The sequence below is a fragment of the Hypanus sabinus genome, chromosome 11 (genome assembly GCF_030144855.1).
Source record: "Hypanus sabinus isolate sHypSab1 chromosome 11, sHypSab1.hap1, whole genome shotgun sequence".
In the NCBI taxonomy this organism is placed as follows: domain Eukaryota; kingdom Metazoa; phylum Chordata; class Chondrichthyes; order Myliobatiformes; family Dasyatidae; genus Hypanus; species Hypanus sabinus.
The window spans coordinates 86,302,237-86,321,532 of NC_082716.1; the positions used below are offsets into that span (position 1 = coordinate 86,302,237).

At 40.2% G+C, this 19,296-nt stretch overlaps 1 protein-coding gene across 1 annotated transcript in view; it reads left to right on the forward strand.

The window, feature by feature from the left end:
* Window positions 1–19,296, forward strand: part of astn1 (astrotactin 1) — a 2,712,832-nt gene that overhangs the window by 2,569,274 nt on the left and 124,262 nt on the right. Inside the window, exon 19 of the mRNA XM_059984849.1 lies at window positions 17,090–17,247. Coding sequence (XP_059840832.1) covers window positions 17,090–17,247 — 158 coding nt within the window. The remainder of the gene's footprint in view (window positions 1–17,089; window positions 17,248–19,296) is intronic.

The window sequence follows — 19,296 nt, forward strand, 5'->3', positions numbered from 1 at the left end:
AATCGAATCCAAACTAAAGCAGCTTCACCTGTCGCATTCAGGGAAAACCAAAGCACTAGCCTTTACTTGGCTCACACATTATGAGAGATCTGTTGGACTACTACAGTCAGTTCAAACTTTAGAAGAAGAGAATAGAATGGGATTGAGTAGGGGTAGGGAAGAGTGAGGTGAGGAAGAGAAAATATAAAGAATATTCCAATTTGGCCATTTCAAAACAACTCTTAAAATTAATGTTATCATTATACAGACCTCCTGGGTATCCGTACAACCCATTGTGAACATCAGAATTATGGACACCATGCACATGAACAAGCACCCATAGTATTGAATCCAAAAATCTGGCATATGAACGTCCATTTGTTTCTATGAAAAGATGCATTTGTTACCTCGCCCTCCAATTTTGGTAATTGTTATTTCATATCAGACTTATGTGGCTTTGCTGCCACATGTTTTGATACAGTGGTTATGATATCAGATGATTTTTGTGTATTTTTTAACTTATGGAAGGAATCGAGTTTTGGGCATTGCTAGAAATAGAACACATTTGTTAGTTGGGGTTTGTTTTGAAATGTAAGTCAGTACCAGTGATGCTTAACAGAACAAAAATCTCAGAGGTTAAATGTGAATTTAATTACACATGGAAAGATTAGAAAATAAGGAGTTTTTAAAATTTCAGAAATACATCCTTGCTTCAATTACTCAAAGTTTATTTATTATCAAATGAGTTTGTTTTCTTGGTTTAATTTTTCTTTAATGTGTGTCTGTGTCAGGGTGCATATCTGTCGGGAAATGTATCACTATATTGAGTCGTGGTGACTGATTTGGAAATGACAATTGTACCAAGTACATAATTAGATGGGGAGAAGTATTTAAATTAATTAATATACATTTTGCTCAGTGTCAACTACTGTTTCAGAAAAGCGGGTAATCTATTCCTGTTTGACATCACAAAACACATGCAATGCAAAAAAATAACAGCTTCTGCCCCACTGTTATAAAACTTTTGAATGGACCTCTTATACAGTAAAGGTGAACCTTCATGTTTACCTTCATATTTGTCAACTTGTACATACTTTGTCTTCAACTGCAACACTATATTCTGCATTTTGTTCCCCCCTCCCTCACTTTAGTACTACCTCAGTGTACTTAGATATGGAATGATCTGTCTGGGTGGCGTGCAAACAAAATCTTTTAACTGTATCTCAGTACAAGTGACAAAAATAAACCAATCATTTATAAGATAAAACCAGGAAAATTTGACCTTTCAAAAATGCTATTTCTCTGCATGCAATTTCGTTTGAAAGGACTTAGGATTTGAACTCAGGTCTCTTCATCCATTTATACTTTTCATATTAATTTATTAAATATTTTATATCATTTGTTACTTTTCCAAAATATTAACACCTTACATCCATCCAAAACAATGACCATTATCTACATTTCCTTAAGGCTATTCTTGTCCTTAAGATGCCCTCTATATCTTCCTACAAAAAATGTGTCATTAACATATGCAAATACAGTGGAGTCTGGTCCTTCATCAAATTGTTTGTTATTCCAATGCCCTGAATAAAAGCCATAATCCTTGTGCAGGATTCCCTAGAGGTTAATTTGCAGGTTGAGTGTGTGGTGAGGAAAGTAAATGCAATGTTAGCATTTGTTTCTAGTGGACTAGCATATAAAAGCAAGGACGTAATAGAAAACATAGAAACATAGAAAACATACAGCACAATACAGGCCCTTCGGCCCACAAAGCTGTGCTGAACATGTCCCTATCTTAGAACTACCTAGGCTTTACCCATGGCCCTCTATTTTTCTAAGCTCCATGTAGCCATCCAGGAGTCTCTTAAAAGACCCTATCCTTTCCAACTGCACCACCACAGCTGGCAGCCCATTCCACGCACTCACCATTCTCTGCATAAAAATTTACCCCTGACATCTCCTTTGTTCCTACCTCCAAGCACTTTAAAACTATGCCCTCCCATGTTAGCCATTTCAGCCCTGGGGAAAAGCCTCTGACTATCCACATGATCAATGCCTCTCATTATCTTGTACACCTCTATCGGGTCACCTCTCATACTCCTTCGCTCCATGGAGAAAAGGCTGAATTCAGTCAACCTAATCTCATAAGGCATGCTCCCCAATCTAGTTAGCATCCTTGTAAATCTCCTCTGCACCCTTTCTATGGTTTCCACATCCTTCCTGTAGTGAAGTGACCAGAACTGAGCACAGTACTCCAAGTGGGGTCTGACCAGGGTCCTTATAGCTGCAACATTACCTCTCAGCCTCTTAAACTCAATCCCACAATTGATGAAGGCCAATGCACTGCATACCTTCTTAACCACAGAGTCAACCTGTGTAGCAGCTTTGAGCGTCCTATGGACTCAGACCCCAAGATCCCTCTGATCCTCCACACCCTAGGAGTCTTACCACTAATGCTATCAATGTCCCGCTGTAAACTCCAACAGCCCTCCACACTATCCACAACACCCCCAACCTTTGTGTCATCAGGAAATTTACTAACCCATCCCTCCACTACCTCATCCAGGTCATTTATAAATATCACAAAGAGTAAGGGTCCCAGAACAGATCTCTGAGGCACACCACTGGTCACCAGCCTCCATGCAGAATATGACCCATCTACAACCACTCCTCACCTCCTGTGGGCAAGCCAGTTCTGGATCCACAAAGCAATTTCCCCTTGGATCCCATGCTTCCTTATTTTCTCAATAAGCCTTGCATGGGGTACATTATCAAATGCCTTGCTAATGTTGAGGCTTTATGAAGCACTGGTGAGGCCTCACTTGGAGTATTGTGAACAGTTTTGGGCCCCTTATCTTAGAAATGATGTGCTGAAATTGGAGAGGGTGCAAAGGAACTTCACGAAAAATAATTCGAGATTGAATGGCTTGTGATATGAAGAGCATTTGATGGCTCTGGGCCTTTATTCATTAAAATTCAGAAGAATGAGGGGTGACCTAATTGAAACTATCGAATGATGAAAGGTCTTGATAGAGTAGATGTGGAGAGGAGGTTTCCTACGGTGGGAGAGTCTAGGACCAGCGAACACAGCCTCAGAATAGATGGAGCATCCTTTTAGAATGGAGATGAGGAGGAATTTCTTTATCCAGAGTGGTGAACCTGTGGAATTCATTGCCAGAGGCAGCTGTGGAAGTCATGTCTTTATGAATATTTAAGGCAAATGTTGATGGATTCTTGATTGGTCAAAGCATGAAGGGATACGGGGAGAAAGGAGGAGATTGGGGCTGAGAGGAAAATTGGATCAGCCATGATGAAATAGTGAAGTAGACTCAATGGGCAAAATGGCTTAATTCAGCTCCTATATCTTATGATCTTATGGTCTTATAACTGTCCAGGTGGGTTTTTAAAGACACCTTGCAACTTTCTGCTCCTCATTAATGAGAAGAGATGTTGTTGCAAATTCCAGACAATACTAAAGGGTGACAATCACTCTGGTGCCCAAGAAGAGCAGGACAAGCCGCCAAGTTGCATTCACATCTACTCTGATAAAGTACTTTGAGAGGCTGGTTATAGTCTGCCTAATCAAGGACAATTACCCACTGCAATCTGCCTATCACTGCAATGTTTACAGTAGATGCAATCTCATTAGCTCGCCAATCGTCCTTGGATCACCTGGATAATAGCAATGCCTATGTCAGGCTGCTATATGTTGATTACAGCTCAGCATTCAACACCATCATACTCTCAATACCAATCAGCCAGCTCCAAAACATGGACCTCTGTGCATCCCTTAGCAACTGGATCCTTGACTTCCTCATCAGGAGACCACAGTCAGTGCAGATCCGAAATAACCTCCCTCCTCACTGACAATCAACACTGGTGCACCTCAAGGATGTGTGATTAGCCTACCAACTACTCTCCACACTCACGACTGGGTGGCTAGGCACAGCTGAAACACCATCCATAAATGTGCTGATGACACAACTATTTTTGGCAGGGTTTCAGACGGTGACGAGGAGATGTACAGGAGTGAGATAGATTAGCAGTTGAGTGATGTCACAACAACAACCTTGCACTCAACATAACTAAGACCAAGGAATTGATTGTGCACTTCAGTAAGAGGAAGTTGAGGAAAGGATCAGCAGTGGAAAGAGTAAGCATTTTCATGATCCTGGCTTTTAACAATCTCTGAGGATCTACCCTGGGCACAAAATATTGGTGTAATTACAAAGAAGGCACAGCAGCAGCTATATTTCATTAGGTGTTTGAGGAGACTTGATATGACAGCAAAGACTCTCGCTAATTTCTACAAATGTACCATGGAGAACATTCTATCATGTTGTATAACCATCTGGTATGGAGGGGTGACTGCATGGGATTAGAAAAGCCAAGGTCTAGGAGCTTATTGATTAGTTTTGAGGGGATGATGTATCAAAAGTCAAGCTGGCACTGACCTCCCTAGCATTGAAGACATCTTCAAATGGTGGTATTTCAAAAAGACAGAATTTTTCATTAAGGACCTACATTTCCCAAGACATGCCCTCTTCTTATTGCTACCTTCAAGGTGGAGGTTCAGGATCCTGAAGACACACACTCAGTGTTTTAGGAATACCTTCTTCCCTTGTGGACAATGACCCATGTACACTACCTCAATTTTTTTATATTTTATAATCTCTTTTTGCATCATATTATAAAGTTTACTTTTTAAATTATTATGTATTGCAATTGTACTGTTGCCTCAAAGCAACAAATTTCATGACCTATGCCAATGATATTAAACCTAATTCTGATTCTGATCAGAATTGAATTGCATTGAATAATACTTATAAGGTTCCATGATGGGATTAGAATGTAGTTTTGACCCTGGCTAGTACTATTGATCAAATGCTTCCAAACATTTTGTTGCATTTCCTCATATTATAAAGCTTATAACAGTAGGATGGTAGCATACCAGTTAGCATAACACTATTACTGTGCTAGCGACTCAGGTTCAATTCTGCTGTTGTCTGTAAGAAGTTTGTATGTTCTCCCTATGTCACATGGGTTTCCTCCAGGTGCTCCAGTTTCCTCCCATATTCCCAAAATGTACGGGTTAGCAGGTTACTTGTCACATGCATGCAATTGTGTGATGAAGGGTCATTGGGCTGGAATTGCCTGTTACCATGCTATATCTCCAAATTAAATAACAGTTCCCCAGGGAGAGGCATTATCTAATAACAACTGAAATTTATATGCTCATTTTCTGTATTCCCTTTTGTCACTTGTTTGTCACTTCAATAACATTATTTTCAGGCTGTCAGATATAATTGCTAATTTTAATTAACCCATCCATCTTTAAAGGCTCACCAATTTATTCTTACTTCTTGTATTCTCAGGATAGGCCCAATTTCACTGAGATCAGTTGTTAACCTGATGCATGTTCCTCTCCTTCCCAAAATGGAAATGCTATTTTCCCAATTCTCCTTTCTGTTATCTCAAGAAAAACTGGAAAACACCTTAAAAACCTTTAGTGTATCTTCCTTCAGTAGCCGGAGAAGTTTTTCACCAGAGTTCAACATTTCCCAGCTTGGTATTTCTTTTTTTCAGTTTTCTGCACTAGTTTCTCCCTGCAATTTTTCCTCTGATCAAAAAAAAAAATCAGCATCTTGTTTGCATTATTATTTATAAATGTTGATACCAAAACAAAATCTTGTTAAGTAGAAATCTACAGCACATTACAGGCTCTTCAGCCCACAAAGTTATGCTGACCATATAACCTACCTCTAGGAACTGCCTGGAATTACCCTAGCACATAGCCCTCTACTTTTCTAAGTTCAATGTACATATCTAAGAATCTCCTAAAGGACCCTATTGTATCCACCTCCAACACTGTTGCCTGTAGTGCCTTCCAGACACTCACCACTCTCTGTGTGAGAAACTTACCCCTGACATCCCCTCTGTACCTATATCCAAGCATCTGAAAACTATTCCCTCATGTTAGCCGTTTCAGCCCTGGGGAAATAACCTCTGGCTATCCACACAATCAATGTCTCTCATCATCCCATATACCGCTAAAAAGGTCACTTCTCATCCTTCCTCGCTTCAAGGAGAAAAGGCCAAGTTCACTCAGCCTATTCTCATAAGGCATGCTCTCCAATCCAGGCAACATCCTTGAAAATCTCCTCTGCATCCTTTCTATAGTATCCACATTCTTCCTGTAATAAGACCAGAACTGAAAATAGTACTCCAAGTGGGGTCTGACCAAGATCTTATATAGCTGTAGCATTACCACACAGCTCTTGATCTCAATCCCACGGTTGATGAATGCTAACACTCCATACGCCTTCTTTAACAACACTGTCAACTTGCGCAGCAGCTTTGAGTGCTCTATGCACATGGACCCCAAGATCTCTCTAATCCTCCACACTGCTAAGATTATTAATACTATATTCTATCTTCAAATTTGATCTACCAAAGTGAACCATTTCACACTCCATCTGCCACTTCTGAGCCCAGTTCTGCATCCTATCAATGTCCTGCTGTAATCTCGGACAACCCTCCAGACTATCCACAACACCCCCAACTTTTGTGTCATCAGCAAACTTACTAACCCACCCTTCTACTTCTTTATCCAGGTAATTTATAAAGATCACAAAGAGGAGGTGTCCCAGAACAGATCCCTGCAGAATACAAACCATCTACAACCACTATTTGCCTTCTGTGGGCAAGCCAATTCTGGATCCACAAAGCAAGGTCTCCTTGGATCCCATGCCCCCTTACTTTGTGAATGAACCTTGCACAGGGAACCTTATCAAATGCTTTATGAAATCCATATACACTACATCCACTATTATACCTTCATCACTGTTACATCCTCAAAGAATTCAATCAGGTGTCATGGTCCTGGCTGGCATTTCTCACCTTTTCCCTTTCCTCCCTAATTGGTCCTTAATCCCCACACTTGATTCCCAATCTTTCCCAATTCCTCTCAATCACCAGCACCTGGTTTCCATTAGCCACCGGAGGATAAGACCCCGACGGCTCCGGTCAGCCTTTGCCAGATGGTCAGTTGACTCTCAGAAAGAGAGGAACCTTGTTCCAAGTCTTCAACTCCGTGTCTCTTCGTGAATCAAGCCTTCCTAGTCCTGACAGCCTGGTCTCGATTCTGCGCTCGCTGCGGAGATTCTGCCTCCTGATCCTGCCTCCGTGTCAGAGTCCTGCACTTGGGTTCGTTCTTCCTGCCACATCCCTGTAGCATCGGGCTCATAAGGCACGACCTGCCCTTGACAAAGCCATGTTGACTATCTCCAATCAGATTATGTCTCTCCAAATGTTCATAAATCCTGCCTCTCAGGATCTTCTCCATCAACTTGCCCACCACCTAACACCTCTGTTATACCCTCAGTATAAGATTTCTTCCTTCAGCTCAAGTTTATTTTATTTTATTATTTTGTAACATTGAAATACGTAAAAAGGAACTTACTATTTTATGTTGTCAGTCACACTCATCACACTTCTGCTGCCTTTTATAAATTTCTTCATTTCTTTTTTCCCTAATCCTTGCAGTATTTTTGTTTTACTGCTAATTAGTTTCAAAACTTTATAAACATGTATATTTCAATGCAGTCCTTTTTTTTTTACACAAGAATATGCTATTTTTGATCCATCTCTTAACTGATGGCTTCCAGTTACTTTTATTCTCCCCTCATTTCCATCTTCTATTACTGATCTAACATCTTCTAGATCATCATTATCTTTTTCTATTATCATGTTGTCCACAAGGTCACTGTCATTACTTCTCAGTTCACCTCTGACTCTCACGTCAGTTATTACTCTTGTTTTACCTCCCACAGCTAAATAGAGCAAATCATGTTTCCATGTTGGTTGAGACAAACACTCACTTTAGCATGCTGTCCAGGTCAGCTGTATCAATATTTAAAGAGGGGGATGTATTCGCTAATTGGTCTTCACTAGTTAATAATATTGCTGTGATTTATGAGATGGACGCATTAGTTCTTCATTAGTGAGAATTTCATCATGATAAAATAAACATCAGAAGGTCAATTCTGTGGCAGAATGAAATATTACTGGGCCCTAATGTAACCTCGCTGTGAATCACCTTCACAGGAAGTTCAGTGCAATCATGTTGCACAGATGAGTGCTCTGCCATTACTTTGTTTGTTCCAATGCAGACCTTTAAAGAATTACACAGCCTTGAGCAAGATTTTCTCTCCAACTGCATTTTACCCAAACACAGAGTTTATTAAATGTAATATATGGATCTATTTCTTTTAGAACAATTACTCCCCCGTTAGCATTATGTATTGATCTGTTGTCTGCGCATGCGCTGTTTTCTATGCATGCATATTGTTCTTTCTCCCGATGCAATGTGAATCCACCAGTTAAAGCCATCTCCCGCTTGCATGGTTTTATTTAATTGAAATGTAGCTGTGCACATACACAGGTCATGTTTACAACTGACTCTCACCAGTACCCTGTATAGTTGCAGCATAACCTCCCTGCTCTTAAATTCAATCCCTCGAGCAATGAAGGCCAACATTCCATTTGCCTTCTTGATAGCCTGATGCACCTGCAAACCAGCCTTTTGCAATCCATGCACGTGCATTCCCAGATTAAGGAGTCAAGCAGGAAGTTCCTCAAAATCAGCATTCACAAGGGACTGTTCTGGTGTAATCATCTTGTCTTTGGTGTTGCTTCTGCTCCAACAATTTGACAAAGAGCAATGGACAAAGTGCTCCAGGATATCCCAGGAACACAATGTTACTTTGATGACATCTTTGTAACTGGCAAAAATAACGAAGAGCACCTCCAGAACATTGGTGAAGTATTTACCAGGCTGAGTTGGGTCTGAATGCAAAGAAAGAGAAATGTGAGTTTTTCAAGAACGTAATCTCGTATTGTGGACATGTCATTGACAAACATGGCTTACATAAGTCCCAAGAGAAGATTGAAGCAGTGCTACAGGCACCCAAACCAGAAAATGTATCACGACTCAGGTCATACGTGGGCCTTGTAAACTACTACCACTGGTTTCTCCCAAACACTGCTACAGTCCAGCACCCATTGAATGTAGTGTTACAGACTGAAGCAAAGTGGGATTGGTCAGAAAGATGTGAAAAAGCATCCATGGAAACAAAGAGACTATAACATCTGATGAACTGCTCCCCCATTATGACCCATCCCTGCCCATATGACTGGTGTGCAAGGTGTCCCCTTATGGCATTGGAGCTGTTTTGTCACACATTATGAAAGATGGATCTGAACACCCGATTGAGTTTGCTTCAAGATCACTGACGAGCGCAGAACACAACTAAGCACAAATCGACTGAGAGGTGCTTAGACTAGTATAGGAAATAAAGAAGTTCCACCACTACCTCAATGGACAAAAGTTTACATTAGTGACAGATCACCAATGTAAATTTTGTCTATCTTGGCCGAAAACTTGTGAAAACTTGGCCGAAAGCTGTTTACGATGCCAAAGATCACCTTGTGTCTATTTTCAATCCCAGGAAGGGAATTACAGTGATGGCTGCTGCCCAGTTACAACTTTGGGCACTATTCCTAGGAGCCCACTCTTACGACATAGAGTTCAAGAGTTCTAAAGAACACAACAATGCCAATGGCTTGTCACGTCTTCCACAACTGGCATCTGAAGAAGAAAAGTCTTCTTCATACTGTGACCCATACAGAAATGTTCCACACCACATTGGTGGACCAGTTGCCAGTAACAAATTCCAAAATACAAAGGAAAACAAGGAATAAGCTGACATTATCAAAAGTCCATGAAATCACCACACAAGGATGGCCAGCTCATGGTAACCCTGTGTTTCCAGAGTTCTCAGCGAGATGAGACCAACTGTCAGTATGTCAAGGGATGCTGATGTGTGGATCTTGTGCTATGGTTCCTCTAAAATGCACACCAGAGTGTTACAAAATCTGTGTGAAGGACACCTGGGTAAAGATGAGTTGAAGAGCCTCAAGCGGAGTTATGTGCAGTGGCTGGAAATAGATAAACAGGTTGAAAACTTGGCGGAAAGCTGTTTAGGATGCCAAAGAGTTCAAAATATACCCCCACAGGCACCGTTACACCTGTGGGAGTAGCTATCGTCACCATGGCAAAGAGGTTATACCAATGAAGTCAACCACCTCAGCAAGGTCTGGCTCCACACTGACGACCATCTTTGCCAGAATCAGCTGACCAAAACAAATTGTGAGTGACAACGGATTACAAAACATATGAGACGAATTCCGACTGTTTATAAAGAAAAATGGCATCAGGCATTTCAAGTCATCTCCTTACCACCCAGCAATGAATGGGTTAGTTGAAATGTTTATCCAAACCATCAAGAGGTCCATTAAAGCAATGGACAAGAAGGACATTTCTCTGCAGCACACGGTGAACAGCTTCCTTATTGTGTATAGGACATCAACATGACACCAGAAACTGAGAACGTTATCATTGACAAGACTCCTACCAAACCTGATGCCACTCCACAGGACCAGTGGCACTATCCTGGAAAACATAGCACCACCCAAAAGACTGAACCTTTAGAACTGTGAAGTTAACAATGGACTGTTAATGTGAAACATGTTTATTTGGATTATGGGTTTATGAAAGGGGGAGGAAGTGTAATGTATGGATCTTTTTTTAGAAGAATGAACCCCCCCTTAGCACTACATACCCATCTGTTGTCTGCATATGTGCTATTGTCTATGTATGTGCATTGTTCTCTCTCTTGCTGCAGTGTGAATACAACTGAAGCCATGTTTTTATTTAATGCAGTTGTGCACATCCATAGGTCATGTTTTGATGTTTCTAAGTACAAAGGCATTGTTTCAATTTTTGTTGAAATCTAGCCTTCGACCTTACCCCACCATTACAGCAGCCCGGAGAAAACTAGTTAATGGCATTCTCTTCAGTATGTTAGAAACATAGAAAACCTACAGCACAATACAGGCCCTTCAGCCCACAAAGTTGTGCCGAACATGTCCCTACCTTAGAAATTACTAGGGTTACCCATTGCCCTCTATTTTTCTAAGCTCCATGTACATATCCAAAAGTCTCTTAAAAGACCCTATCATAACCACCTCCACAACCATTGCTGGCAGCCCATTCCATGCACTCACCACTCTGCATAAAAAAGTTACCCCGACATCTCCTCTGTACCTACTCCCCAACACTTTAAACCTGTGTCCTCTTGTGGAAACCATTTCAGCCCTGGGAAAAAGCCTCTGACTATCCACATGATCAATGCCTTTCATCATCTTATACACCTCTATCAGGTCACCTCTCATCCTCTGTCGCTCCAAGGAGAAAAGGCCTTAGGAGAAAATAGTTCACTCAACCTATTTTCATAAGGCATGCTCCCCGATCCGACAATATTCTTGTAAATCTTCTCTGCACCCTTTCTATTGCTTCTACATCCTTCCTGTAATGAGACGACCAGAACTGAGCACAGTACTCCAAGTGGGGCCTGATCAGGGTCTTATATAGCTGCAACATTATCTCTCAGATCCTAAATTCAATTCCATGATTAATGAAGGCCAATACACCGTATGCTTTCTTAATCACAGAATCAACCTGCTCAGCTGCTTTGAGCATCCTATGGATTCGGACCACAAGATCACTCTGATCCTCCACACTGCCAAGAGTCTTACCATTAATACTATATTCTGCCATCATATTTGTCCTACCAACATTAACCACTTCACACATCTGGGTTGAACTCCATCTGCCACTTCTCAGCTCAGTTTTGCATCTGATCAATGTCCCACTGTAACCTCTGACAGCTCTCCACAACACCTCCAACCTTTGTGTCATCAACAAACTTACTAACCCATCCCTCCACTTCTTCAACCAGGTCATTTATAAAAATCACGAAGAGTAAGGGTCCCAGAACAGATCCCTGAGGCATACCCCTGGTCACCGACCTCCATGCAGAATATGACCCACCTACAACCACTCGTTGCCTTCTGTGGGCAAACCAGTTCTGGATCCACAAAGCAATATCCCCTTGGATCCCATGCCTCCTTACTTTCTCACTAATTCTTGCATGGGTTCCATATCAAATGCCTTGCTGAGATCTATATAAACAACATCTACTGTTCTTCCTTCATCAATGTGTTTAGTCACTTCGTCAAAAAATTCAATCAGACTCATAAGGCACGACCTGCCCTTGACTAAGCCATGTTGACTATTCCTAATCATATTATACCTCTCCAAATGTTCATAAATCCTGCCTCTCGGGATCTTCTGCATCAATTTACCAACCACTGAAGTCTCACTGGTCTATAATTTCCGGGGCTATCTCTACTCCCTTCCTTGAATAAAGGAACAACATCTGCAACCCTCCAATCCTCCGTAACCTTTCTTGTCCCCATTGACGATGCAAAGATCTGTGCCAAAGGCTCAGCAATCTCCTCCCTCACCTCCCACTATAGCCTAGGGTATATCCTATCCGGTCCCGGTGACTTATCCAAGTTGATGCTTTCCAAAAGCTCCAACACATCGTCTTTCTTATTATCCACATGCTCAAGCTTTTCAGTCTGCTGCAAGTCATCACTACAATCACCAAGGTCCTCTTCCATAGTGAATACTGAAGTAAAGTATTCATTAAGTACCTCTGCTATTTCCTCCGGTTCCATACACACTTTCCCACTGTCACACTTGATAGGTCCTATTTTTTCACATCTTAACCTCTTGTTCTTTACATACTTGTAGAATGCCTTGGGGTTTTCCTTAATCCTGCTTACCAAGGCTTCTCATGGCCCCTTCTGGCTCTCCTAATTTCCTTTTTAAGCTCCTTCCTGTTAGCCTTATAATCTTATAGATCTCTAACATTACCTAGCGCTCTGAACCTTTTGTAGGCTTTTCTTTTCCACTTTTCTAGATTTATTACAGCCTTTGTACACCATGGTTCCTGTACCCTACCATAACTTCCCTGTCTCATTAAAATGTACCTATGTAGAACTCCACACAAATGTCCCCTGAACATTTGCTACATTTCTTCCGTACTTTTCCCTGAAAACATCTGTTCTCAATTTAAGCCTCCAACTTCCTGCCTGATAGTCTCATAATTCCACTCCAAGTAAACACTTTTCTAACTTATCTGTTCCCATCTCTCCCTAATGCTATTATAAAGGAGATAGAATTATGATCACTATCTCCAAAATGCTCTCCCACTGAGAGATCTGACACTGGACCAAGTTCATTTCCCAATACCAAATCAAGTACAGTCTCTCCTCTTGCAGGCTTATCTGCATATTGTGTCAAGAAACCTTCCTGAACACATCTAACAAACTCCACCCCATCTAAACCCCTTACTCAGTCTTCAGCATCTGGTCATCATAGTAAGGTTGGCATATATTGGTCAACCCTGATTGCCCTGGAATTCAATGATCTCTCAACAATTTCACAGGGCAGTTAAGATACAGGCTCAGTTAGGAATCAGGTACGGGGTGAACTGGGGAAGGATGGCATTTGTGAGCTAACATGGGTTTTTTTGCTGAGGTCTGCTGTGTTCACTGTTGGATAGGTTCTGTAATTTCAGATGCTTTACTGAATTTCAATTCCATACTTGCCATGGTGGGGTCTAAGCTTCTGTCTCTGGATTGTTAACACAACCCTATTGACTGCCGTGTATCACCCTAAGCCTGTGGTGTATTTGCCTCCCTTTCAACAGTCAACCACAACATCCAAGGCTGGCAATTCTGCTGTGCCATCCATCCAGAGAAGTATATCAGCTCATGGTTTCACTCTTGCTTTTCTGGTCACCTCTGAGTTTCTCCCTGCACTCAGGATTTCTCTCTGCCACCTTCACTCCTTCAGTGATGTGAAGGTTACCATCCACCCCACTCTCCTCCACTAACTTCCTTCAGTCTTCTGTCTGTCAATCATTCTAAATCCATAATCTGCAGTCTTTCACCATCGATACCAATCCCCTCCTAAATCATTGTGTTGGGTTTAACCAAATCATTTCCTTGTTTAGACTAGGATTAACCATGGGTTAAGCATGAAAGGTGAACGGTTTACCAGGAACATAAGGGGATCTTCTTCAGTCAGAATCCCTCCATTTAACCTACACCCTTTCACTTGCCCATCAACTCTCTTCTGCTTGGTTCTTCTACCATTCACTTAAAATTGGGGTAATTACCAGGAGTGAATTAACCCACCAATAAGTGTCTCCAATGAGGGAAGATAGAGAAGCACCTGGGAGAAGCCCATACAGGAGGCTGTGCGAACTCCACACAGACAGTGGTGGAGGTGAGGGTCAAACCCAGTTTGGTGAAGCTCTGAGGAAGCAGCAATAGTACTTAGGCCATGTTAGTGAAACACGTATGTTTGGATAAAGATGAACCTCTGATTTGCCAATTCATGAGCATGCACAACTGGCCTCCCATAATCCATGAAGCCCTCCAGCAAGCAGTTGTATACCCAGAATATTTCTTTAATTCTGCCCTCTGTAAGTCATCAAAATCTGTGAGGTCCATGACCAGACTTGCACCAGGTCCCCGACACCCTTCGCTCAGTACTTCTGTGCTTACTGATCCCATTGGTTCCTGTTGAAGTAGAGCCTTTCTTTTCTTTTTCAATCTTTTTATTGAATTTCATATATATAAAAAAACATAACATAATAATGAATAGGTTATAAATGCATAAGACTTGAAATTGAATTAATAGTAGGATAACAATATCCTATTAAAATATCAACAGAAAAACATAGTACTTTATCAATCAAGTCTATAATAATTATATGAAAAAAATAAGAATAATCGTCAAAAGAAAAAGAAAAAATTATAAAAATACAAGCAAAAAGTATATATTAAGAAAAAAAAATACTAAACTAAACTAACGTGGGCAATAATAACAGTTTATTTGTATATGATAGTGCCAAAAACTCCGGAACTCCATACCAGAACAAGAATAGACAGAGAGAAGGTCTGGGAGAGGTCAAATTAATTCATATGAAAATGTCGAATGAAAGGTCCCCAAGTTTCTTCAAATTTAACTGATGAGTCAAAAATAGTGCTTCTAATTTTTTCCAAGCGCAGATAAGAAATAGTTTGAGAGAGCCACTGAAATGTGGTAGGAGGATTTACTTCTTTCCAATTTTGCAATATAGACCTTCTGGCCATTAATGTTACAAAAGCAATCATTCGTCTAATTGAAGGGGAAAACTGATTACCATCCTCATTTGGTATACCAAAAATTGCAGTAATAAAATGAGGTTGTAATTCGATATTCCAAATTGAGGAAATGGTAGCAAATATGTCCTTCTAATAGTTATATAAGGTGGGACATGACCAAAACATATGGGTCAATGAAGCCACATCTGAATAACATCTGTCACATTGAGGGTTAATATGAGAGTAGAATCGAGCAAGTTTATCTTTAGACATATGAGCTCTATGTACAATTTTAAATTGTATTAAAGCATGTTTAGCACATATAGAAGAGGAATTAACCATTTGTAAAATTTTTTCCCATTTTTCTATTGATATATTATATTGAAGTTCTTTTTCCCATTCTTGTTTAATTCTACCTGATATTTCTGGTTGTAACTTCATAATCATATTATAAATAAAAGCCACTAATCCCTTCTGATAGGGATTTAAGGTAAAAATCATACCTAAAATGTCCATTAAAGTTGAATTCGGGAAGGATGGTAGAATTTTATGTAAAAAATTTCTAATTTGTAGATATCTAAAAAAGTTAGATTTAGGTAACTCAAATTTGTTGGAAAGTTGGTCGAAAGACATCAAACTACCTTCAAAGAAGAGATCACGAAAGCATTTTATACCTTTCCTTTTCCATATGCTAAAAGCTTGATCTGTCAAAGAAGGTTTGAAAAAAAAATTAAGTAAAATAGGGCTATCAAGAACAAGTAGAGCCTTGGATCTGAAATTCTCATCCTGGTTTTCAGATTTCTCCATGGTCTTGTATCCTGTCAATTTTCAGTCTTCTTCACCTCTAAAACTACCCCACCCCACTGAGTTATCTCCACTTCTCCAATTCTGGCTCCTTAGTATTCGTCAAATGTGTTTGGATCATCATTGAAAACAGTCCCTCTAGTTATTCCAAGCACTGTCACTCCTTCCCAAACCTTTCCACTCAACCCCACCCAATTACAAAACTGTGCAAAAGAATTAGGTTCTCTCTCTCTCTCTCTCCCTCTCCCTCTCCCTCTCCCTCTCCCTCTCTCTCTCTCTCTCTCTCTCTCTCTCTCCCTCCCCCCCCCCCTTAAAAGTTACCTTATTGACTAATCTTTAGTTATCTGCTTGGAATATAGTCTACCATCAGTTATTTTGTTTGATATTTCTGTGAGGCTTCTTTAGAAGTTTTTCCACATAAATGTGCTGTTTGTGTTCTTTTTGTATTCAAGCCCTTTTATGAACTTACCTCTCCCTTGATCTGTATTCTTCCCTCCAGCAAAATCTTTCTTTGAATCAGTTTGGCTTTGTTCTGTATTCATCCCTCCTTCACCTCAGTTTTGGAGGCCAAGGTTTCTGACATATTGTAGTGGCATGGTGGTGCAGCTGGAAGTGCTGCTGCCTCTTGTCTCCAGTGGTCACTGTTCAATCTTAACCTCTAATGCTGTCTGTGTGGAGTTTGCACATTCTTCAAATGAAAATGTGGTTCTACCCCAGGTGCCCTGATTTAATTAAATTCTTGAAACGGGTGGGTTAGTGAAGTCATCACTGTGAAGTGCTCCTGGTACGTGTATGAGTGGTGAAATCAGTGTGAAGGAGAGGAGAGGAAAGAAAGTTATGGGAATGTGCAGAGAATAATCCTTAGGATTAGTGTAAAACAGGATGCTTGGAGATTGGTAAAATTTGATGGACTGAAAAACCATGTCTCTCAGATGCTGGAATTCATCTCTTCCCTTAACATGCTTCCTCAAACCAATCAATTTGCTAAGGTTTCAAATATTGATGGTGTTCAGAGCCTTAAATATTCTTAAATTAAGGCTAGTTAATACTCTGTTCATGGTTTTTCAGAAAGCCAATAGTACAGAAGCAACAAAAATGAGAGTTTATTCCAGATCTTTAGCTGGTACCTAAAAGCTACCTTCATTGGTAACAGTTCAATATATTCCTTTTCTTTCTCCAGTCTGAGGCTGTCACCTGCGCATGAGCCAAGCAGCTCACTGGTGGTGTTAGAGTGGGACCATACTGAACCTGCGATTGGGGTGAAGATTGTAGACTATCTCATCAGCTTGGAAAAGGTCACCATCACGGACCGAGCAGAAATGTCTAAGGTAGAGACAGGTGAGTGTGAACCAAATTTTGCTTGAAACAGCGGAGGTGGAATACTGAGAGCATGGACACTGTCCAGTACAGTTGAGAGTGGAGTGGGATGAAATTCTTTAAGAAAGAATGGCTTGAATTACAAGTGTTTGCCTGAGAAACAGGCAACTAATGCCCGAATGTCTTGATTTTATAGGGAGCATCCTTAATAGCCCTGTCACCCATGAGTTAGATTAAATCCAACAGTACCTGATTCTATTATATTGTCTTTCTCTTCAAATATACAATGGAAAATAACGAGTCAAGAAAAGGAGCAACTGTTTTATCTATAATTCTGAATTTTGAAGAAAGAATTAAATATCAGAGATGAAAAAAGTTTCATAACATTAAAGGCAGAGGATTATGTGCATTTATCATTCAACCTTCTCACCCATCGTCTTTTTTAACTAAAGTGATAAAATTACACCATTTTCATTTTCATTAAAAAATCTTCTATGGACTTTTATCTTCTGCTTAATGTTTGGAAACTGTCTCTTGTGCCTCAGAGCTTAAGTGGTGTTAAACTTAAATGAGTATCGATCCAAAGCAGGCCAGTTCTGATGAATGATGACTCATGCCTTGAAGAAACCACCTGGCTTTACAAATATTGAAGATATATTGAAATTAGTTCTGCTTCTTCTTTCACTTCCTCCTTCATCAGTGGATGCGAGCGGCATCCATATGAGAAGAGAAACGCTGAAATTAAATCAACTGTTGATGCAATAGTTAGATGTTGGAATTGTCACACTTAAACATCTTGAAAGATTACATAGTGCAGGCATCAGGGGTACTGCATGAAGGGTTTACATCAGATGTCTGAAACTACAAATAAAAGTAAAGGGAATATACAGCAGATTTAACAGTGTTTGTAAAGAGGGGTAAGGCAATGTTTCAAAGCTGAAAGTTAAGAACTGATGTTGTAGTTAATCATTGGAACAACTAGTAATGGAATGAAAGTTAACGAAGTAACCCAATTAGTTTCAGCATTGCCTTCATACATCCCCCTCCGATGTATCCTATGAATGCTGTAGCCTGATCCACTAGAGTGGTGACATGCAAACTATACATGCAATTTGCCACCTGATAAACTCCCAGTCTCAGTCACTGACATCCTCCCAAGCAAGGGCCATTTGAAATTGAAATCAGTGAAGTAACCACCCTTGATCATCTGGCTGTGACCTCCTGAAGCTTACTGTTGAGATTAATTGACTGATTGTGAAAATTAGCTTCTACTCCAGGACTTGTCTATTAAACTCTTGCATCAGTAAAAAGGAAAGCAGTTACTTCATATGAATGTTGCCTTGCCTTTTGCGCAGATTCCTTCTTTCTCTGTTTAAACCTGATATTCTTTCCTGTATAAGATACTTTTTTATCACTCTTTTATTTTCCCTCCATGTTTTTCTTTCTGTACTTATATTTTATTCCCCTCCTCTTGATTTCACTTTCCACTTTTTTCCTTTACCTTCACCAGTTTTTTTCTACTCTCTGTATTTACTTCCACAGTTTTCTTTACATCTGTGTGCCAGTGCCCCTCTCTTTCCTGTGTACTGTTGCCCCCTCCAGTGTCTGTGTTCTCTGCCTCCCCTGAATCGATGTCCCTCTCTTGTAGTCCTCCCTTCTTCCTTTATTCCTTTCTCACTCGTTCATCATTCTTCATGGTCCACCTTCAATTGTCTGTGCTGCCTTACGTATCAGTTAGAAAGTGGATTTATTCAGTCAAACATGTCTCACTCTCTTCAAACACAGTATTCACTTTAAAGAGACAAAAAACAAATTTCATGTCACATGCTGGTGATAATAAACCTGATTCTGACTTCAGCAATCTTTATTGTGTATTTGCACATCTGATAACTGGTATCAGCTGTAATGATCTTAATAGTTCAAGTGGTTGTTTGTTAATGAAGTGAAGTATTTTCAATTGTAATCTCTTTAAGGATTTTTTTTGCACATGGTGATATTGAGCTGCAATGGAGAAGATTCTAGAATAAATTATAACTAGCATTGATTATGCTTTAATGAGTAATTGGACAT